The 24,427-nt window shown below is 40.1% G+C and overlaps 1 protein-coding gene across 1 annotated transcript; it reads left to right on the top strand.

The window, feature by feature from the left end:
- Nucleotides 1-24,424, top strand: LOC117411201 (calpain-2 catalytic subunit-like). The gene is made up of 21 exons (XM_034921682.2): nucleotides 1-430; nucleotides 2,888-2,957; nucleotides 8,019-8,137; nucleotides 9,098-9,231; nucleotides 10,336-10,504; nucleotides 10,880-10,963; nucleotides 15,135-15,220; nucleotides 15,915-15,983; nucleotides 16,331-16,491; nucleotides 18,273-18,442; nucleotides 19,483-19,494; nucleotides 19,902-20,113; nucleotides 20,520-20,556; nucleotides 21,241-21,306; nucleotides 21,531-21,588; nucleotides 21,972-22,036; nucleotides 22,269-22,337; nucleotides 22,591-22,669; nucleotides 22,955-23,071; nucleotides 23,639-23,697; nucleotides 24,193-24,424. The coding sequence occupies exons 1-21, from the start codon at nucleotides 194-196 to the stop codon at nucleotides 24,214-24,216; spliced, it is 2,097 nt and encodes a 698-aa protein (XP_034777573.2). The 5' UTR covers nucleotides 1-193; the 3' UTR covers nucleotides 24,217-24,424.
- The last annotated feature ends 3 nt before the right edge of the window (nucleotides 24,425-24,427 follow it).

The raw sequence follows: 24,427 nt of genomic DNA, 5'->3' as shown, positions 1-24,427 counted from the left end.
AGAAGGCTGGTCCAAGCTTGTTTAAACCACGCCTATACTTGCATTTATGTGAGGCGGTGAAGAATGTAACTTTTGGCTCATTTACAAGTTGTTGGTTGTTTTTTTGCAGAAGTGTTCAAACAGGGTTAGACTGAAGTTTACTTTAGGTACGCGTCTCGACCGTAAGTGAACAGCACACTTACCTACAAACAGCATGACGGGGATGGCATCGAAATTAGCCAAAGAGCGAGCAGCGGCTGCTGGCTTTGGAAGCAATTCAAACGCAGTGAAATACCTGAACCAAGACTTTGAAGCGCTCCGAAACCAGTGCCTCCAAGCTGGAAAACTGTTTGTAGACAACACTTTTCCTGCAGTACCCGAGTCCTTGGGATTCAAAGAACTTGGACCGAATTCCTCCAAAACCCGGGGAATCCAATGGAAAAGACCTGGAGTAAGTTTTTTTTTTTTTTTAAATGTACTTTTCTGACACTTTTTGCTAGTAGTCGTAGTAAGCGGATTGTGGGTTAATTTAACGATCTGGAATCTCTTTACTGTTATGTGTGCATACGAAATAGAATCGCTTACCCGAAATAAATGTTGCCGGACAATAAACTGGGCAGCAACATATGGATTTTTGATTTTTTACATGGTGGGTGTTGGGGAGATGCGGTTTACAGTAATGTTTAAAACATGCATATAAATTGCCTAAAGACATGTCAATGATCTTGTATACGTTGTTCAAGAGTCTTCAGTTTGTTATAAATTGACGACGCCCTGTCAAGTTTAGTGCGCAGCAATGGGGGATTTTCTGGCGCTGTTGCTGCTAGTCAGCTAGAATTTAATTGAAACCAGAAGTTCCTAAATTGGATCAGCCTATTATTGAATTCTGATCTGCGAAGTTAAAATCCTGGCATTCAACGGTTGTGTTAAGTAGTTTATGCTTTTGTATGTACTTAAATTATAACAAACTTTACAGCTGCTTTTTTGACATACAATATACGCCCCGGTGACCGGATAACTACACGTAGGATAAGGTGGGGCTGGTGGATACATACACTAATTACCGTCCGCTGTTGATGTTTACTTTATGGAATTGAAGCTATATAACATTCCATACTTGGTAATTATATATTTGCCAAATACGCGATTGCTGCGCACCCAAGAAGCAAGTACTGTATAGGTTATTTTTTTATTTTATAAAAAGCAAATAAATATATCAGCGTTATAATGTTTTGTGGTTAAAATATCAAATAATTATCAGCAGTGTTGCAGAATTTAACACCTAATTATTCCCAAAACCCGGTCCATTGCGCTAATTTCCAGCTGGTCGTTCTGGTTCAAGAGACTTTCTCCATGTGGGAGAGGTTGAAGATGTTTCAAGAAAAAAAAAAAATCAGTCCATTCAAATCCTAATACAGTATAAATGTATTGCTGTGTACTAATCACAGTTCTGTAAGCAGGCGCACCTTTAACCTGCTGGTTATCCAAGGGGGCACCAGTAAGTACTTCCTTTCCCAAACCTGCTGAATCTTAATTGGAACAGCAGGTAGATAAAATCCCAGACAAGGTTTAAGTCAAATAGATTTTACCTTTTAGACAACAAACAAATTACTTTATTTTTAATTGACTGCTCCCGAATTTGACTATCTGATCCAACTCCTGGCTACACTATATAGGGAATAGTGCATACTCAAAATGAGGCATCACTACAAACTTACTTTTCAATGCCTGTACACTTTTATCTTGCAAATTCAACATGGTTGGTCACTAAGCAGTCATGTGCATTTCAGTTAAAATAGGGTACTACAATCATAATTGAGCAGCGGTGATGCTTACTAATGCATGAGTCGATGCATGTGACCTTTTTGAAGATTTCTTCTCTGTTATGTTGCACATTTTGAATGCTGCATGTTTTCCAGGACTCCTTGAAAGTGTTGTGTCCCAACATTTTAAAAGTCACAATGTTGTTGCACTAAAAGCCCACATTGAAATATGAATTCGATGTCAGCATTGTAAACAAACTGGACTATCAACAGTGGGCTGTCTGACAACTGTGTTGTAAATAACCAGCAGTGAATTGAGGAGGATTGTGAGACTGCAGCTTTCAATTATCATTCATTAGTTGGTGTTTTTCTGGCTTATATATAGCTGTAACTGTACCCCTGTCCAGTTTTTATCCAGCATCAGTCTGATCTTTTGTTTTTTTATCAACCGTTTTACATTGTACATGCCAAAATGTGTTTTATTTTGCTTATAATATTTTATAAGTAACTTGAACTCTGCAACTGTTTAAGAACTGAAAACAATTAAAAAGGTCTAATTAAGCAAATTATTAGTTCAAGTAAGGGTTTAGTTAAGTGATTGAGAGCTCAGTTGGAATGAAAACCAGAAGACAAAGGGGGTCCCCAGGACCGGGTTTGAGAAGCCCTGGTCTAGACAGTAGTTACTAGCCTACTGTATATACTACCACAGGGGTGCACAATTCTGGTCCTGGAGGGCCGGTGTCCCTCCTGGCTTTTGTTCCAACCTTGCCCTAAATTACTTAATTGGACCAATTATTACCAATTATTGGTCTAATTAAGTAATTTAGAACACAGTTGGAACAAAAGCCAGGAGGGATCCGGCCCTCCAGGACCGGAATTGTGCACCCCTGTACTACCAGATCTGACCAGCAGCACACAAAACTGCCTTTGAGACTGGCTTGTAAACACAAAAGAGATCCATCTGCTTATCATGGGCACAATAGGTTGATCATATCAATTCTATGTAAAAACACAATTAGAGCAACCATGAAAAAGGACCTCTAGATGTTTGTGAAGAGATATCCATCAGGGATCCACTATATATTTTACACTATACAAATACATGTTGAAACTTAATGTTTATTTGTTTATTTGCCTTATATTAGGAGGTGTGCTCCAATCCCAAGTTCATTGATGCAGGTGCCACAAGAACTGATATCTGCCAAGGAGCCCTGGGTAAGTGAGGTGATTACCTTGATGTACTGTAGGACTCCTTGAATATAATGACATTAACATGTGACATAAGCAGGTTTGATTGTATAGAAAACCCAGTGTGACAACATGCTCTTCCTGATTTAGATGTTATTATTATTATTATTATTATTATTATTATTATTATTATTATTATTATTATTATTATTATTATTATTTATTTCTTATCAGACACTCTTACCCAAGGAGACTTACATTTGTATACAAAATAAAATACATATCAGGAATTACAGTACAATTAAGAGCAAGATACAAAGTACAATGACTTCAGTCCTAATAAGAGCAAATACAAAACACAGTATGATTTGATAGCGGGGCAGTTCAGGAGCAGATAACAGTGTTGACAGTTACATCAGGGTTAGATACGAGTGCAGGTGAAATACAAAATACTACAGATTGGATTAGGTGCAGGATTAAATACAGTAAAATAGGGAGCAGATAAGTGCAAGTTAAAGTGCATTAAAGGCAGAGTGCTATATAGTGCTATGTAAATTCCAGAGGAATGAAGATAGAGAGATCAGAGGAGGGGGAAGATGAGGAGGGGAAGAAAAGGAGGTCAGATTTAGTGAGGTTGAGTTTGAGGTGATGCGAGTGCATCCAGGAGGAGATAGCAGACAGACAGGTAGAGATACAGGAGTGGATAGTGGGGTCAGAGTGGGGGGAAGGAGAGGATGATCTGAGCATTATCAGCATAGAAATGGTATGAGAAACCATAGGATGCGATGAGGGGGCTCAGGGAGCGGGTGTAGAGAGATAACAGGAGAGGACCCAAGACTGATCCTTGGGGGACTCCTGTTGAGAGAGGGCGAGGTGTGGAGGTTGCTCCATGGCAGATTACCTGGTAGGTGCGTCGGAGAGGTAGGAGGAGAACCAGGTCAGAGCAGTGCTGGAGATTCCCAGGTCAGCAAGAGAGGATAGGAGAATAGAGTGATCGACAGTGTCAAAGGCAGCAGAGAGGTCGAGGAGAATTAGGACAGAGGAGAGGCAGCAAGGGCAGTGTTTAGTGAGTTAGTGACAGACAGGAGAGCAGTTTTAGTGGAGTGAGCAGAGACCAGATTGGAGAGGGTCGAGCAGAGAGCTGGCGGTGTACTGCCCGCTCAAGGGTTTTAGAGAGGAAGGGTAAGAGGGAGACAGGACGATAGTTCTGGAGGGAGGTGGGGTCGAGGGTAGGTTTTTTGAGGAGGGGGGTTATAGAGGCTTGTTTGAAGGCAGATAGAAAGAGGACAGAGAGGAGAGAGGTGTTGAGAAGGGAGGAGATGAAGGGGAGTAGAGCAGGAGCAGCAGCTTGACAGAGGTGAGTGGGGAGGGGGTCCAGGGCGCTCGTGGTGGGTTTGTGGCCCTGGAGGAGGGAGGAGAGGTCAGTCTGGGAGGGGAGAGAAGGAGGGTGAGTTAGTAGGGGAGACAGAGGGTGTTGGGGGATGGGGGGATGGAGAGGTGTTAAAGAGTTTGCAGATATCAGAGATTTTAGAGGAAAGAAAGAGGCAAAGTCGTCAAAGGAGATGGGGGGGTGGGGTTGAGGAGGGAGGAGAAGGTAGAGAATAGTTTCCGGGGGTTGTTAGTGGAGGATTGGATAATAGTTTGAAAATGGGAGTGTTTAGCAGAGGAGAGAGTAGAAGAGAGTATGTTACATACTCATGTATGTTACATGATTGTGTTTATTTTTCAAAAAAAAACATTCTGTATTAAATCTGCCCTGTCTTGTATCACAAAAAGGCTTTCATGTCATTAATGATACAGCTGTTTTAAATATGCTAGGGGCAGTCCTTAACAATTATCTTTAGTGGAAAGCAGTTATAAAAGGAAATGGAAGCATGAGGGTACAGCAGCTAATTGATAAAATGGTAACGCAGTGGTAAAATGTTCACATTATAAAGGAATTATAATGGCATGAACCAATAACATATATTGGTACCAATGTGCTTCATTTTATAAGGACTGTACAATATATGTTCCAGATCCATCTGAGCTGCCATTACTGGCAATCCTGTGTGCTGCTAGGTTTTCTTAAGTAAATTACCCAAACCCTCATTTTTACATAATGAGCAATATAACCATATTACAATAGCTTATATTTATATCCTGAAGCAGCTTTAAAAAAAGCTTTTCAGCACAAGCAGAAATGCCAGGTGGAGCGCAGCTGTACAGTATGCGATGTGATAACCCTTTTAAATCTTCATGTGTCTGACTGTTGCCATGGTTAGTTACGTGTTTAATTCCCAACAGAGCAGGTCAGTAATGACAGGTTCATCAAGGTGGGGGAGGGGAGCATTAGGCTAATTAAGTGAGATTTTACCTGCGGTAAAACAACTTTAATTTTATGACATTAAAATAATGCAAACCCGGCCTGCGTTTGAGAATAGGGTAGTATTTGGTATGAAGGCAGTCTGTTGTTCTGTGGATGAATAACTTTTTCTACACAATGCTTGCTAGGGGAATATGAGTCAGACATGAGCTGCTAAAAAAATAACTAGGTGGGGCCTGCATTCTGGGCTTGTTTTCAAGGCAAGCAGATATACACTCCTGGGTTACTCACTGAGACCGCACGGTTATGAATCAAGGGAAATATTTCTGTGAATCATTGGTATTCCTATTCAAGTGGGGGATGAATATCCTTACCATATAGCTGCATCTATATTCACCCAGCGCTTCAACTGTAATCTGACATCTTTCCAAAAGGAACCGGATGTAGGGAGGAAAGCTCGTTTCAGTATGACGATTTTGACTCACCCTCATCTGTGCCAATTTAGTGTGGGCTTTTCACTGCCTCATAGCCATGCATTTCTCCAAAACTCCCAGTCCTTGAAAGTCTTACATATTTTAATGAAAACAGTGACGCTCAATGTGTATGTCTGGGGGAGTAATAACAATTAAACCAAACTAAAAACCCAGTGGGTTACAATGAAGACTAACTGCAGTCAATTCATTTAAAATGCAGTAAACTGCAATGCTGTGCTGTATGTTATGGTTACTATTATTTACTGCAGTATTCTATAGTATTCTGTTGTAAAGTGCTGTAAAATGCAGTTTGCTACAGTTATGTGCTGTAAAATGCAGTTTGCTACAGTTATGTGCTTTAAATACTGCAATGTTATTTCATTCTTCAGTATTTACTATTGCTATACACTGCAGTGTTTTAAATTATGCACCAGTAAACGGTGTACTGGAGTAGAAACTGCAATACTGTAGAAATGTGGAAAGTACGTTTTATACAGGCGGTTTAGCAGCAGGATAAATGGAGCAATATAAAAACCGAACTGCTACCCCAGTAGAGCTAAGTACAGCCCTGTATTAAACATTTTCTCCCGAATTCCACGTCGGCAGTTATTGGTTTTATCTGAGATAGAAATGAACAATTTATGGTTCTGATCCTACCTTTTGATTGTGTGATTTCTGTTTCCGTTTCAATATTACGAGACGAACAAAAGATGAGGTTTATGTCTGTAATTTAATAGGGACCGTACGTGGGCTTCCAGGATAAAGGGGTTAAACAAAATGGGTTGTACCAGGAACATTTCATTGCGTTTAAAAATGAAAAGAAAAAGGGGCTCCCGAGTGGCGCATCCAGTAAAAGCGCTCTCGTAGAGCGCAGGATGCACCCTATAGTCTGGACGTCGCCGGTTCGAGTCCAGGCTATTCCTTTGCCGACTGAGGACGGGAGCTCCCAAGGGGCGGTGCACAATTAGCTGAGCGCCGCCCTGGGGAGAGAGGGCTAGGTCGGCCAGGGTGTCCTCGGCTCACCGCGCACTAGCGACCCCTTTGGTCTGGCCAGGCACCTGCAGGCTTGTTTGTAAGTTCACCAGGGCTGCGTTGTCCTCCGACACTGTAGCTCTGGGTGGCTGCACGGTGAGTCTGCAGTGTGTAAATAAGCAGGCAGCTAACGGCACATGCTTCAGAGGACAGCGTGTGTTTGTCTTCGCCCCTCCCAAGTCAGCGCAGTGGTGGTAGTGGTGAGCTGATCTAAACAAAATAATTGGACACTACAACTACTAAATTGGGCAGAAAATAACAAAAAAAATAATTGGCGACCTACTAAATTTTATTTAAAAAAAACAAAAACTCCAGATGCAGCCTGGCATAAAAGGATGTGTGTTTCCCCATGTGACTATTGTTTTATGCTTTAAGTGACACGTTTCCAAGGGAAACGTCTGCTGTTTTACTTCAATAATACTTACAGCTAACCTGACAGAACAGGAAACCCTCTGCGTTGCTTGCAACCCGAGAGCTTGGGGCGGTGTGCCTGATTCAGCACTGCCACCACAGCACAGATTAAACACTCTCAGTGCAATGCTCACATGTCTGCACATTGTTCTTTCAATAAACCTGTTTCAAGAGGGACCTTTTTTTTCTCTTGGGTTAAAGGGTTGCAGTTGTAGTTCCTGCAATGTTGTGTTTTGAAACAAACAGAAACAAAACAAACCTTCTGGCAGTAAATGTACTCACGAGAAAGGTCACACTTTAATATAATGGTCCGTGTGCAGCAATACTTCGGGTGATAGCTGGTTCAGCTAAACTTGTTCTTCCTATACTGTAGACCCATAGATTCAGTAGACTACTGCTAGCAAACATGCAGGGTTAACACTGCCCTGCCTCACATTCTGTGCTGTTCGTTTACTTGTTGCAGTCTGGTTAAATAACATTTATTTCGTCATAGGGCTTGATATTGTGTAACAGCATTTTTACAAATGTTTTACAAATAATAATGCATACATTGTAGTATGGTTATTTCATATATAACCTGTGCTTGATCTAGAGTTTTTTTCTTTTCAACAGTGTCAGTTACAACAATGAAAGCATCTTAAAACAATAAGGAATGGATGTGAATGGAACGGTTATTTCAATCAGGTTTTTGAAAGGACTTATTCGAACTTACTGCTAAGAAATTGTTCTGTCTAAAATGTAGGTCAGCTACTGTGAGGTAATGCTGGCTGAGGCAGCTTTCTTATCGGAGGACGAAGTTCCGAGGGTTATAATAATAATCCACTATAAACATTTTCTCAATAACACGTTTTTGTTTTTTTTGATCAGGGGACTGCTGGCTCCTGGCTGCCATCGCCTCTCTGACCCTCAACGAGGATGTTTTGGCCCGAGTCGTTCCCAGCGGACAAAGCTTCAAAGAGAACTACGTCGGAATCTTTCACTTCCAGGTAAAAGAGAACATGCAGTGAGTGACACTGCAGTGGTTTGGAATGTTATTTGTACGTAGTTTAGGCAAATTGACAGGCATTTACCGTGAAGCATTTTAGAGTCCTTATGGAAAAGAATGGGGACCCTTATGCGCTGATCGTGTCTGCCTGTCCGTCTGTCTGTCACACACTACATGTTAAACACATTAACTGCTTTATTGCATTTGGCTATTATCTGATCCATTTTTGATTTTGTACAAATATAATACATGGTGAACGATAATTGTCCTATAATCAGGTGTTTTACAGTCTTCTTCTACATGGTGGTGGTGTGAGACCCGTGTGTAATAAGGTTGATGATAAAAATACTAACCTCAATTTTTAAAAACAAACTCTACCACAAAACAGTCCATACCAAAACAATCAACAATGGGCTACAGATTTCAAGTTTTAGTTGCACAAGACAGGGAGAAATGTGTGGAAGAGCACAAAACAATAAGTGACAAATACAGTAAGAAATTAGTTCAGTCAGATGCCCTCTGTGGGATGTTAGGCAGTGTAGACTGGTGGCCCTCAGAAAGGAGAGACTCTTGAGAATCATCCAACTCCATCCTCCAAAAAAGCCAAGCAAATTGTCACACTCTCCCCCCCAGCCCAAAAGAATATTAATAATAAAATAGAATACTTGTTTAAAAAAATTGTTACACTGTTTTCCAATGTTATTCTCACATTTGTTCTTCAGTTGTTAAAAATAAACACTTGCTAGTTCTACAATTTTTGTCTGCTATGTCACCGTGTATTATAACAAATAATATACACCAAAAGTGGTGCTAGCACTCTCAGGATTTATATGTCGTCAGAAACCCTTAGAATTGCAGCCCTATTATGCACAGTGGGTGTAGGTTATTCCTGGTATGTGTGTGCAGTAAGTTGTGTTGTAAGCGGCCATGGCGTTTCTAATTTGGTGATTTCTCCTTTCAGTTCTGGCAGTTTGGAGAGTGGGTTGATGTTGTTGTTGATGACAGGCTGCCCACAAAGGATGGGGAACTGGTCTTTGTGCACACAGAGGACAAAACGGAGTTCTGGAGCGCACTGCTGGAGAAGGCCTACGCTAAGTAAGTAGGCCTTGTTGGTGATTTGTGTTATGTTAAGTCAGGGAAGCACTTCTCACTTTGAAAAAAGCTGGCTAGTGGAGTTGGTAAGATCTGCATCAGTGGAAACAAGTGAGAAAATACAGGTAGCGGGACCGAGTCTGCTATTTAAGTGTCCTTTACTCTACAGAGACTGACAGTTTCCTTAATATCACACTCTGGCAAAGTGGTTTGCAGTGCGCAGGTGTAGGTGTGATGCAGTGCTCAAGACAAGGACAAACAACAAAGTATTTGTGAAATGATGGTTTATTTTGTAATCAAGAGTCTGATGATAAACAGTAAACAATAATGATAACGGGCAATACACAGCGTCTGTATATTGCTCTGTTGTATATTGCTCTGTTTAATCCACGGGTTGGTCCCAAAATAATAGTCCCAGTATTTAAACACCCACAGTTAACACAAACACGATCACAAGTCCACAGTGAGTGCTATAGTGCTCGTTGTGCAAATACAGTTTAATCGTGACACAAGTGCTGTGTTGTCTGGGTTTTGTGCTGGTCTGTAGCGACAGCTCTGGATCGTGTTAGCCTTTTAATAACAACAAACAAGTATATTCTTTAGACACGACAAACAAACAAAACACTCACGATACAATATGGTTCTCCTTCCGGTTCAGCGTTAACCATAACAAAGGAACAGATCACCTCGCTACGTCCCCTTATATACCATCAATCATGCCCCCTTGGTTAATGATTGCAACCGCTCCTCCAATCCGTGACTGCCACATCGTTTCCCTTCCGGAGCGATGATTTAGTGTACCGTAGCTCCACCCCCTTTCTAGATGGCCGACTTGAATTATCGGCCATCCAGTTCAGGGCACTATGTTCCCTTTTTACAATGCCCTCACAGGTCGGGAGGGAGATTTATCACCAAGAATCATTCTGTCTCTGTCACACACTCTAACACATATTTACATTTAGTCACATTTGTAAATGTAAGAACCCACATCATTAAAGTTTGGTGGCAAGAGATCTGAAACAGTTTGGTCAGGAACCAACCCTTTAAAGATACACAACTCCGTACAGGTAAACGAATCAGCACAACATCCAAACGTTTGTCTTGCAGGATGAACGGCTGCTACGAAGCCCTGTCTGGGGGCTCCACTACCGAAGGCTTTGAAGATTTCACCGGTGGAATCGCAGAGATGTACGACCTGAATAAAGCTCCGAAGAACCTGTTTCAGATCATCAAGAAGGCCCTGGATTCAGGATCTCTTCTGGGATGCTCCATTGATGTAATTATTCTGCAGTTCTTTCACACATTTAACTTTTAACTGGGGTAAGAATTTATTTTTAGGAAAATATAAATTCAGGCAAGAAGAAACCAAATGTAGAGCAATTTTTATGTTTGATGTTAACCTTAATAATGAAAACATTATTTGTAATTTCCTGGTAATTTATAGTGCACACTTTTTTTCCTGCAGCAAAATTAACTTTCGTGAAGATCCTAACGTTAAGACATTTTTACATTTTTTAATATCTTCTGGGAGCTGGGAATTTCAAGTGCTACAGATTTCTGAGTTGAAGGTGTACAAGGTGATACAGTGATACATACTTTACTGCTACTTCCAAATAATTCTTGATAACTAACTGTGGCTTTATTAATATAGATCACCAGTGCATCAGACAGTGAGGCGGTCACTTCCCAGAAGCTGGTGAAGGGACACGCATACTCACTCACAGGTGCTGAAGTGGTAAGTAGTGAGCCAAGTGCTTCGTCTCATTGCAATGTTTTACTTTGTATTTCACATTCCACTGCTGTTTTACACTACCCTTACAACAGTTTACCACTATATTTTTGCAGTTACCATGCTTTTCCCATGGCTGTACTATGCATTTTCCATAGTTTACCCTGGTTTGCCATGTTTATTAATATGTTTTACCATAGCTCGCTATTCTTTACCATGCTTACCTATTTCTTTCCCATTCTTTCACTATGCTTTTTTACACTTTGCTGTGCTTTTCCTATGGTAAACTTTTATAAGGGTAGTGTTCTAGAATTGTAAAACAAACAAAAAGATAACCCTCCATTACCATCTGACAGTATCCCTGGAGGGACTCTTTTAATATGCCCTGTAACACTAGAACCGCCACGGTAGTCATTTTGACAGTTTTCACTTTTAAAATTTAAATTACTCTGCGTGTGTTAAAGATCGGTGGTTGTCTGTTCTTGACTTTTCTTAAATACATGTATTAAATATACTGACGGCGTTTGAAAGTCAGAATCGCAAAAATAAAAAAGTTATGAGCACTTCTACCTAGAACCGCCCAAAGTATATACATGCTTTTATTATTAATATAACCTGCAACGCGCTACTTTTTATATGTAAACAAGCCAGTTTCTTATCTGTACCTCCGCTGAGTTTACAGCAGTATGTATTTGAACTGAATATTGCTCTTGACGTCTAGATATGTGTTATCCAAATATCTATTGTAATCCTATCGATTCCTTGGAGAACTGCCGTCTGGCTGTCTACATGAGCATATATAGTCTGCATTCTGATAATATTACTATTTCACGACTTTTTCGAGAAATTTTGATATTTTTGTGTTTTGATTTGAGAGCAGCAACAGATTTATTTGCCTTGGCATCAGAAATTTGGAACGACTTCATTGAAAACAGCATTGGCTGTTTCAAGCTAAACATAAAACATTGCATGGACAAGCAGCTGTTTCCGACAAAAGCATGGTGTCGCTGGACAAACAAACCTGTCAAATCTGGGATGAAGTTTTGGCTGGCAGTGGACCCTGCCCCTACCTGTGCAAAGATGAAACTCGCCCCGCTGGTCAGAGACTGGGTGGCAATGTGTTAGGCTGATGTAACCGTGCTTAGGAAAGAGATGAATGTTACCAATATATATATATATATATATATATATATATATATATATATATATATATATATATATTATTTCACTGTAATTAGCAAAACAGTTGAAGAAAAAAACAACAGCCTGATTGCAACAGTAAACAAAGAAGAGCGTTTCCACCATCTGTGCAAAACTTAGTACTCCGTGAAAGCAATCACCGGTGTCCAGTTGCTGTATTTTACAATGTACTGGACATGGCAGCCATCAATTCCTTAGTTTTGTACAATGAATGCACCGGGGAAAATATCAGTAGGAGAGATCTCTTATGATGCTAGCCACGGAGCTTTGGCAGAAACATTTCGATCAGAAAACTGCAAAGCGGCAGGGAAGTGCAGTTCAACCTGGATACAGTGCGCATCAAGTGACACACGCAACAAAAAACAATGCCAGGTAACTAAATGCAGTAAAAATAAAACCTCTGATATCTGTGCCCAGTGTGAAAGAGCAGTATGTGGTGAATGCACACAAGTTGATAAGTGTTACATCTGTGTGGATTGTGTGACTATGGGGGCTACTTTGAAGTATGTCTCCCTGAATGCGCATTCCTGTTACACAATGGGAATTGAGTTATTTTTTTTTATAAATAATAATTATTTTGATTTTACAGTTGTGTATGTAGGCCTACATATAACCAGTTTACAGCTGGTTACACTATTTTCTTTTGAAATGTTTATTTTATTATAGTTTTTCATTTTTTGAAGTCGTGCTGTGCAGTAGGCTACTGTGAAAAAAAAAGCCATTTACGTTATTTTTGTTTTCACAATTTTGTATGTACATATAGCAGTTTACACAATATCTTCTTTTGAAATGTTTATTTTATTATAGTTTTTCATTTTTTTACATCATGCACTAATTTCGAAAACAAAGTCTTTTATGTTTATTTTTTTATTTTTTCATTTAAATACGATGCTTCTGCTATGCAAATATTAGATATGATGTTCATAAATAAAACTTTTGAGTTGTATCTGATAGTTTGTGTTTCATTTTCATATCGAAGCTGTTTAAAATGTACCCGTCAAAATAACTACTGCTGGCGGTTCTAGGTAGTAGCATAAACCCGGCGGTTCTAGTGTTAAAGAGTAAGTAGCGAGGTTCTGAAAAATACAGCGTTGCACATACCCAGGTCAGGGTTCTCCCCGGGTCTTTTCCAAGTGGCGGATCAGGTTTTTGCAGCCGCCGGCTGAAAAAACCTGATCCGCCCGTCTTGCAGATGCTACTGTGCCTTTAACAATAAGGATTGACTGCGCTTCTAGCTAGACCACTTGCGCGTTGCTGGGTGAAAAAAACAATCTTAGAACAACATGACAGCTGTGTTACGTCTTGACACAACATTTAACCAATCGCAGAGTTGAAGGGACGGGTTTTGTGTGTTAAGCACTTCGAGAGGCTAAAACGTTAAAATGACTGCTAAAAAAATTATTTTCAAAGCAAAAATAGTGACAATGAATGCAGGGTTTTCAAAATAAGCCGGCGATCGGCGCAATCCACCACCTAATACTATATTTGCGTTGACTACTTTATTAAAAGTTATTTCGGGTATTATCATTCAGTCCATTTGTTATTGTACTGTAAGGTGACTTATAGTACATAATAGCTATACATATGCACCAAAAAAAAGAAAAAAAAAACACGTGTACCCAGTTGCTTGTGAGAGATATTGGGGGTTTAAGAAGAAAGGCGTGATGGGATATCAGCTGCGCTGATAAAAACCAGAAATAAAAAATGTAGAAAAAAGAGCAACCAGATAAGTCAACGAAAGACAACACATTATTCAAATTATATATTTAAGGTAAGGCAAGTTTATTTTTTTGTTAAAAGTCCTCCTGGCTATAATGTTCTGCCGCTGTTCAGAATTCCTGGGGAGAACCCTGCAGGTGTTGCTACAGCTGTTTAAATAACATACTGTGGCAGAGTAGGGGGAGGCTGTGGGCAGGCAGGGGCCCTGCACGCTAAGAATGTGTGTTTTGTGGCTGCTTATGCACAGCCACAGGTGAATGTAATAGTTTCATTGGTGTGAGAATTGTGTGTGTGGAATGGGCAAGATGGGCCAAATGGCCTCCTCTCGTTTGTAAACTTTCTTATGTTCTTATGAATGTGGCACGGTGGTAATTGAATGATGGCGTGTCAATTGCCCCTGGTCATACCCTGTAAAAAATAGGGTGTGACCTGGGGTAATTGACAAGCCATTATTCCATTACCACCTGGCCACATTCCACTAAAATAATCTCACCATTCAACACTTGCACAATCCCCACACCAATTAAATAATTGCATTCACACATTGCTTAGTGGGCCTCTGCCCTGCCCACATCCTCCCTCAGTACCTATCATTTTTCTTTTTATTGTTAACATCCTTACAACCTTTTATATTTATAAGTACTTTGCTTGAACAAAAGTTATTGTATTTCTTGCTCTTATTGTATTTCTTGCTCTTATTGTATTACTTGTATTGTAACACTTGAAATGTATTTGCTTACGATTGTAAGTCGCCCTGGATAAGGGCGTCTGCTAAGAAATAAATAATAATAATAATAATAATAATAATGATAATAAGTTTTAAAATCTGTTTCAAAGCTCTTTTCAAAATGGCCGCTCTAGTGCACTGATAGTGTAAGGATTATTGCCCACATTCTCAAACACAGCAATAACAATCCATGATGTGGTACGGAACAGAAAAGCCAGAGCACTTCTTTTTTTGTTTGTTTATTTGTTTTTTTGGGGGTTTTTTTTAAAATCAGAGCTTTTTTTTTTTAAAATAACTTTGAAACAGACAAGTGTAAAAAGTTGTCAGGTTGTTAACACTGCACTAAGTCTTCATTTTCATTTTGTGGTCTTCTTTGAAGTTATGTTGCGAATCTCTGTGTTCTGGGCTGTGCGAAGATAAATAGTTTTATTAAGGTTTTTTTTTATTATTTTTGAATTCACAGTAAGTTCATGTTTTCTGTTTTGGTGTTATGCGCAGTGATGATAAGCAGAGCCTGTCGGTGTTTTTTAGGTGAATTATCGAGGTCGTGCAGAACAGCTCATCCGAGTCAGGAATCCATGGGGTCAGGTGGAGTGGACCGGTGCATGGAGTGACAAGTAGGTTATGGACTGTGGGAACAATTTGAATGAGTTTCAGAGAAAATGTCACAACGTAAACATTGCAGAAGAGAAAACAAACTATAAAAGCTAACAGGACTTCAAAAGACGATGCACCACCAGCAATATATGTAGTGTGAGGACTAACCCTGCCGGTGAGCTTCATTCACTTGGACAACAAACAAGTCTTCATGATCAAATGATGGTGCTGTGGCTGGATAAACAAGTCAAAGTGAAAACCATATAAGAACATTATGTTTACAAACGAGAGGAGGCCATTTAGCCCATCTTGCTTGTTTGGTTGTTAGTAGCTTATTGATCCCAGAATCTCATCAAGCAGCTTCTTGAAGGATCCCAGGGTGTCGGCTTCAACAACATACTGGGGAGCTGGTTCCAGACCCTCACAATTCTCTGTGTAAAAAAGTGCCTCCTATTTTCTGTTCTGAATGTAATCTAATCTCCATTTGTGACCCCTGGTCCTCGTTTGAAAAGCAAAACCATCTACAGCGAAACAACAATAAGGGACTAATTAAAAGGGTTAGTTATTGCTCCTTTTAAACTTTAAATGTATGTAAAATGCATGCTAATAGCTGAACGGTGTGTTTGTAAATGCATCACCAGGGTTCCACTTGTGTTGGAGGTTTCTTTCTGGGTGTTCATCCCAAACCTTTTCTCTGGTGTTTCACCCTCACAGCTCCCCTGAGTGGAACAATGTGGAAGCTTCTCAGCGGTCCAACGTTAAAGCCGAGGACGGAGAGTTTTGGTGAGCCACACTTTGAAACTGGGGTCTTTTTCATTGGGGTAGGCAGGGGGAGGTGACAAATACAGGGTCTCTCTAACTAAACACTATGCATGTATACTACGTATCACAAACCGTCTTTAAAAGTAAAGTAGTACGGTATGTACATTGCAACTTTCTGTTTCACATGATAGAAAAAATATTATTATATACTAGCTCAACTGTCAAGTTTGGAACTACCTAAATTGCCTATCTAAACTACATGTATGTATGTATGTATGTATGTATGTATGTATGTATGTATGTATGTATGTATGTATGTAAAAGCTCTTACTGAAAAAGGCCTTTTCTTTGTTTCTGGTCTTTGCCAGGATGTCGTTTTCAGACTTCATGAGGCATTATTCCCGGCTGGAGATCTGCAACCTGACACCTGATACCCTGACCAGCAACGACTACAAGAACTGGAGCGTGTGCAACTACCATGGAACCTGGAGAACCGGCTCCACAGCCGGGGGCTGCAGGAACAACCCTTGTAAGAACCCCAGAGAGCATAAAAACCCATTCTGACCAAGGCAGCAGTTTACTATGAAGACTTTCTGTGTGTTGACAAGAAAACAGTGAGTCATAGAGGTGGGGTTCATTAGTCATGGCAGGAAACAGGAACTGTCACCCTAGCAACACCGCTGACATGATTTTTTCTCGTTGTCTATTTTATGTTCCTGTGAACACATTTCCTGTGAACACAGAAGCTGTGAGCTGCATGTAGAACAGACATGGATGCTGTCGTTAGCTATGACACCAAAGTAACCTCTGATGTATATTGTGCATTACATTTCATCAAGCATTCAGCACGAGGGAAGCTTGCATGGGTTTGCAAATCCGTATCTGTCCAGGTAGCCGACAAAGGATTGATTGCTGTTTTTATTTTGTACTACTTGGAAGCATCCTTTCTCTGGTTAAATTTGCTTTGCAATGCAGGAATCCTGACAGAACACTTCCATATAATAAGGTCCCTTCAGCATCGATTTCTTATTGTCGGACAACTGAGCCATCAACACTTGATTTGTGCCACATTTAATGCTACACAACTTTTCTGATTATGCACAGCAGTTAGTTGTTAAATTTATAATACCTGACTGGTTGTAAATTCAGCATGTATAGGTTTGAACTGTCGGTATTATATTTACCTCTTTATCTATGCATATTCTCTGTTGGCACATGCAGTACATTCTTGTTAAAAAATACTTTACCCCTCAAACAATTTGTTCTGCAAGAAACATATGTCGGCGTGAGGATTTATCATTGCATCTTAAAACCAATGCACCAGCCCTCCCCAAAGGGAACTACATACCTCAATCTGAGAAGCTTTCCCAGACTTGGCTTGTATGTGCTGCAACAGATCATGACAGGCACCATGAGAGCTTCCTGTCACAGCTCATTCCTGCCCTGAACATCCCTGTCATCCAATCCTGGGTCTCTCTCAACTCAAGGAGGGACTGACAATTGTTCCAGATTCTGCAGATTATTTTGTGATGTGGATTACAATAATGTCGGCTAGGGCTAGGTTGAGACCACCAGCCACATTTCACCTGTTAATTGAAAAAAAATATCCTGCTGAACCTCCTATCTCACACACAATGTCTTTCCTCCTGTCAACATTTTCACTTCCCTTTGTCATTAAGTTAAGACGCTATATTAAAGCAGTAGCACATGCATCATTTAAAATGTTTTAAGTAATTTAGGAGCAGTGTTTTTAAATTATTTTAAAGTCAAAACACAGTACCCTCTCAATAATCTAAACCAGTTGGGACTGGATTTATTGATCCTCTTATTAGCCACAAAAAGAAGCTAGAGGTCTAGATGAGGTTTAAAATATATAAGGGTATGTTCAGATCTTTGAAATTCACACGATAATGTTTCTTTGCTCTCTGCCAGATGAGGGTCTTATATGAAGCTCATATTAGGCACTTAAGGAATAGGGTGTAAAGATACATTGTGTATCGATGAATTGTGCTACCTTTATTTACATCAGATTATGTATCGTAATAAAGGTCTGTATCGTTTGTTTTGTAATACAAGAACAAAAGCACAACAGAGCTCATTGTAGCTCACCAAATGGTTCTTGAGTAGGTAGAAGTGTTTTTTATAGTTTGTAGGAATACGTGCCCTCATTAAAGGAGCAAATGTTCTTATTATGTATCATACAAGTAGCCAGCACATGTATCGTGATACATATCATATTGCGACCTGCATATCGTGAAAAATATCATATTGTGACATTATTATATAGTCGCACCCCTATTGAATCATCAGATACCTTCTGGACGAACCCCCAGTTTGTGCTCAAGCTGGAGGATGTGGACGATGACCCCGATGATGGGGAGGACGGCTGCACCTTCCTGGTGGGACTGATACAGAAGAACCGCAGGAAGTTTAGGAAGATGGGAGAGGACATGCACACCATCGGCTTCGCCATCTATGAGGTACAGTTACTGTGAACTCTGGGGGGGGGTTGCAGCTATGAGGTACAGTTACTGTGAACTCTGGGGGGGGTTGCAGCTATGAGGTACAGTTACTGTGAACTCTGGGGGGGGTTGCAGCTATGAGGTACAGTTACTGTGAACTCTGGGGGGGGTTGCAGCTATGAGGTACAGTTACTGTGAACTCTGGGGGGGGTTGCAGCTATGAGGTACAGTTACTGTGAACTCTGGGGGGGGGTTGCAGCTATGAGGTACAGTTACTGTGAACTCTGGGGGGGGTTGCAGCTATGAGGTACAGTTACTGTGAACTCTGGGGGGGGTTGCAGCTATGAGGTACAGTTACTGTGAACTCTGGGGGGGGTTGCAGCTATGAGGTACAGTTACTGTGAACTCTGGGGGGGGTTGCAGCTATGAGGTACAGTTACTGTGAACTCTGGGGGGGGTTGCAGCTATGAGGTACAGTTACTGTGAACTCTGGGGGGGGTTGCAGCTATGAGGTACAGTTACTGTGAACTCTGGGGGGGGGTTGCAGCTATGAGGTACAGTTACTGTGAACTCTGGGGGGGGTTGCAGCTATGAGGTACAGTTACTGTGAACTCTGGGGGGGGTTGCAGCTATGAGGTACAGTTACTGTGAACTCTGGGGGGGGTTGCAGCTATGAGGTACAGTTACTGTGAACTCTGGGGGGGGTTGCAGCTATGAGGTACAGTTACTGTGAACTCTGGGGGGGGGTTGCAGCTATGAGGTACAGTTACTGTGAACTCTGGGGGTTGCATCTAAAGCAGGTTGCATGTCTGGAAAGGGCTTAGATAAAGCAGATCAATTAAAAAGTAAGATGTTAGCAACCTCATCGTAAAACTAAAAAAAATCTAGCTGTCTTGTCTGAATCCTAGATGGTGTCTCATAAAAAATAATTCAAAGTTAGTGTGAAGATTTCTATAGAATAATGCTCAAATTAACAAGGGATTACTCGCAAAAATATATTGCATTGCAATACTTTTGACAAGTTCTGACAAGTCATTTCCTTTGTCTTTCTGTTCTAGATTCCACAGCAGGTATGCACACTGGCTGGGAGGGAGTTCTTCTCACTCTGATTGGAGCAACAGGGTATCCCCATGATGAAAAAGAGCAGAGGCAGTGTCTGTATGACTCGGCCTCTGGCCACTTTTAAAGTCTAAAATCTTCTATCTTCCCCATTGTATCCTAAAGTGACTTGTCACAGGGAGATGTAGCTATCACATGTTACAGAATGTAATTTAGGGATTCAGTTTGCTGTGAATTTATTCAGTCATTTTTAGAGGCAGACCATTTTCACATAAGTGTGTGCTATGCATTTCTGCTTTCTGCATGTGCAACATGTATTAAATAAAGTATACATGGTATTCTGTTTCATACACCAGGCACATTGGTATTTTCTCAGATCACAATGAAACTTTTAGTTTTTTGTTTTTTGTCCCGACAGTTCCACGGTCAAAGGGATGTTCACTTGGATAAGAACTTCTTCCTGACTCACGCCCAGACTGCCAAGTCCGAGACCTTCATCAACCTGCGGGAGGTGTGCAGCCGCTTCAAGCTGCCGCCCGGGGAGTACCTCGTGGTCCCCTCCACCTTCGAGCCGCACAAAAACGGGGACTTCTGCCTGCGTGTCTTCTCAGAGAAACAGGCCGAGACGCAGTGAGTACCACGGTCCTGGGAAACGTAGCGCTGGCACAGTTCGATAGAACCTGAGTCCTGTAACCTGGGAAATTCCAGAACAATAGAATGTGCTGCTGCAAGGCATGGTATCCGTGTTTATATCTGATTTTAAATCAGATTTAATGTCAGTGGGGACGTCTTGTCAAAACTCATCTGTCATCCTTTAGTATGTTTATTTTCAAATCACTGAAGAGATACAGTTGTCCCCGTGTATAGCTCATTAACCCGTTCCACACTATAGAGGACCAGTATTATGAACTTGATTTTAGCTGAGATGCAGTATGCATGTTTTTTATTTTATTTTTTTCTTACTCTACGTTATTCCATTTGGTTCTCGCGTCTTACTTTTAAATCAGAATTGTAATCCCTTTTTTGTTGCTTGCAGGGTGTGTGATGATCCCGTTGATGCTGTCCTTGATGAGGTATGTTTGGTTTGTTCCCACTTGTGTTTTTCTTTTTTCTCTATTCTCTGTTGTAAGTTTATTGTTTTACAGTCGTCTGCATGCATGCAGGTATAGTAAAATAAGCTTGTTTTGACCTCAAGCTTGTACCGTAATGAAGGTGTGCTCTGGGCTGCTCCAGGAGAGATTATTATTATTATTATTATTATTATTTGTTTATTTAGCAGACGCCTTTATCCAAGGCGACTTACAGAGACTAGGGTGTGTGAACTATGCATCAGCTGCAGAGTCACTTACAATTACATCTCACCCGAAAGATGGAGCACAAGGAGATTAAGTGACTTGCTCAGGGTCACACAATGAGTCAATGGTTGAGGTGGGATTTGAACCGGGGACCTCCTGGTTACAAGCCCTTGTCTTTAACCACTGGACCACACAGCCTCCTAATCAGCATCTGCACTGGCTACTGCTCCCTATAGACAGCACACAACATGTAAACAGTTTTACTTAATCGATGTACTTATATTACAAAATATAAAATGAGCTGAAATCAGTTTGCTTCCCCCCCCCCCCGCCCCCCCCCCCCCCCTGCAGCAGTGCTGTTATTGTGTTATAGATCAACATATTAAATTACTAAAGTACTAATATATTGTTGTTGTTGTTTTAAAAAACGTGGGTTTTTTTTTACTATTTTTTTTAAACCAGGGTTTGGTTTCTGAGGACCAAATAGAAACAAATTTCAAGAACTTGTTTGTCAGACTTGCAGGGCAGGTGAGTGTAACCTATTATTATTATTATTATTATTATTATTATTATTATTATTATTATTATTGTGATAATTAATTAGAAGTACGTGCTGGAAGCTAGTTACACAAAACTATTTTTTCAACTGCGGTCTACATAGAACACTTTTTTAAAGTAGCGTATTTGCATTGAGTTAGTTATGAACTTGTCCTTACAGCCCCTGATAACTTGTTGTATTTTTTTGTTTACAGGACAATGAGATTTCTGCCTCAGAACTGAAAACTATTTTAAATAACGTGGTGTCAAAACGTAAGTCAGTTTATTATTTTGTTATTTTATTTACTTATTATAATTATTTTTTTACATTTTGTCGTTCCACAAAAGGCACAATATTAAAGTCTGAATACAGACTCATCGAAGACATGTTAAGTATTTTTACATTTTTCTTTGTATAAACAGCCTTTTTTCTATGTTATAATCACACTAGATGGTTTGTGGTCTTTGGTTTCCTCATTCCTGAAAGCCACTGTGTGTCTGTGTCCTTTTCAAGTGTGTTTGCTCTATCAAAAGCGTTGTGGCGACAGGAATGAAAGAGCAAAACTGCATGCTGGGTCATGGAGTAAAGACATCAAAGCTAGTCAGTCAAGGGTTAAACCACACCTTTTTATTTTGTTATTTATTTTATTTTTCAGGCTCCGACATTAAAACAGATGGCTTCAGTCTGGAAACTTGCAGAATCATGGTCAACCTCATGGACGTATCCTCTATTTATTTTAAGAACATTTTTAATTGTGTTATTTGTTTGTTTACACTGCCCTATGCTTACTGCAGTATCCCAGACTATATGGTTACGCATGAGTCATCGGTCTCATGACAGACATCCCATAAAGGTGTATTTATATACATTTCAGTACAGTAGTACTTGCTGCTGCTGTTATGAACAAACCGTAAACAGTATGTTGAGCATGTTGCCCTTAACACAACTACAGGACAGTGGAAATGGTAAACTTGGAATGGCGGAATTTGCAACTCTATGGAAAAAGGTTCAGAAATATCTGGTAAGAACTTTTTTTTTTTTTTTCACACAGGTATCAGCAGCCAGTTCAGATTTGTTTTTTGGGAGGTTTCCTCTACCGTATTTAGTGTTTGAATAAAATAAATAGAGATTATATTTGTGTGTTTAATAAGACTGTGTTTTCCGAGCATTACAGTGTTTTTCTTTTCAGTCTAAACCTCAAGTGTAAGAATACCATCAACTAATCCATATTAATGTGATAATTCATCTCACAGTTTAATTGGTTTTATTTCTAGAAAATATACAAGGACAACGATCTAGACCAGTCCGGCACCATGAGCACGCCTGAAATGCGAATAGCACTGAAAGCAGCAGGTATTGTCCCGGTCAGAAACCAGAAAAATTGTTAAATCATCCCGGTTTTGCTATTGTATTCAATTTTTTTTTTTTTTAACTGTATCAGTGTGCTTAGCAAGTTAACAGCAGAGCAATTTGAGTAATGTATTAGGTTGTGTTAGCGCCATTCAAAAATACAGTAAACAATCTTGAGTATTTGTTTAATAATTCTGATTATGTGTAAGTCACTTGTTTAAATGGTAATCGCTGAGTTGAGTGTGTGGTTTATGACAGCAGTGAAGCTAACTTTGTTCTTTTGGCCAGGTTTCAGTCTGAACAACAGCATTCACCAGGTTCTCGTTGCCCGTTACGCTGACACTGACATGACCATCGACTTTGATAACTTTGTTGCCTGCCTGATGCGTCTTGAAAACATGTTCAGTAAGTACCTAATTCAAATCGATTCATTCTGATTCCATTGAACTTTTTAAGTGACCGAGTCAAGCCTTCACCAGGGTTCTTTTAGTTATTTAACCAGGTGGAGATTCAGATAAGCAATCCTTAGGTTATTTTGGGGGTCCCTTTGTGCTTCACCAAGTAAAAGCAGGGCTGCATAGTGTGCAGGGTGAGTCACGCAGCCAGGGAGTACAGGGGAGCATCCCAGCTGTGTCAAGTTGCCGTTCGTCACTCAGATTCCACAGGCAGTGTCACATTGACTGGCGCTTATGCAGGTTAGGAAGGCCAAATGAGCAGGGTCCGAGAATACCAACAGTTCTCCTGAGGTGTGGTTGGGAACATGATTGGACATTCTAATTTGGGGAGAAAACCAGGGATTGAGAAGGGGGGAAAAAAGAAATGATGCCGTTACTTCTAGTTCTACAATGCATATTCTACCATACCTCATTCATTCAATCTGTTTGTGGCAATGCAAACCTTTAATGGTAATGGTCAGTGTATAGAAAGTGTGGTAAATCAAGGGGTTCTTATGATGTGTGTGGTTTTTTTTAGGAATCTTTAAAAAGGTGGACAGTGCAGACACTGGGTTCATGGAGCTCAACTATTTCCAGGTGAGAGACCCTTTACATTGGATCGGTTTCCCTTCATGTCCTTGTCATCAGCTGGATAAAGCAGACAATGCAGCTGTTGTCCTATAAAATTGCATTGTACAAGTGAACAGTTTTTTGCTAAAATTTAAAATCAGAAGGCAACATATTTGCATTGGTTTTTGAAGAACCAGAAATCTAAAATCCAATAGTTCACTAGAAGATCAAAATAATAAATGTTTTTCTTCAAATAGTTGAAAAATAACCCAGATTTTTCCTTTTAAACTCTGTGCCTGAGATTCAATGTTAGTAATAGCTCGCTGTCCTGCAGTTTCATCACCATCCACCCTGTACAGCTCAAGATTACTAGGCGTGGTACCCTGTTTTTGGGACACAATGCAAAGTTTCAGATCCCTTAGAACAGTCAGTTAAATGAAAATGTTTTAACATCTTGCTGTTTTTTCTTTTTTTTCTCTACCTAACACTTTGTCGTTGTTTTTTTTCTGTTTTCCCTCGCAGTGGCTGTCTTTCGCCATGATATAACCATTCAGCAGATTTAACAGGAGATACAAAGCAAGAGGAACACACAAGACTATTTTACAATATATAGAAACATTTATATTCTCCACAGTATGTAACCAATGTTTTCGATATTTCATTATAGAGTATGTTGGGAAGAAAGATGTAGTTTGCTGTCCTTTTTATATCTTAATGGGTCATAAAAATAAATGTTATAATCACTTATAAATTATGA

This window comes from Acipenser ruthenus, chromosome 6 (assembly GCF_902713425.1).
Source record: "Acipenser ruthenus chromosome 6, fAciRut3.2 maternal haplotype, whole genome shotgun sequence".
NCBI classification, from domain to species: Eukaryota; Metazoa; Chordata; class Actinopteri; order Acipenseriformes; family Acipenseridae; genus Acipenser; species Acipenser ruthenus.
This window is presented reverse-complemented; position numbering and strand designations above follow the sequence as displayed.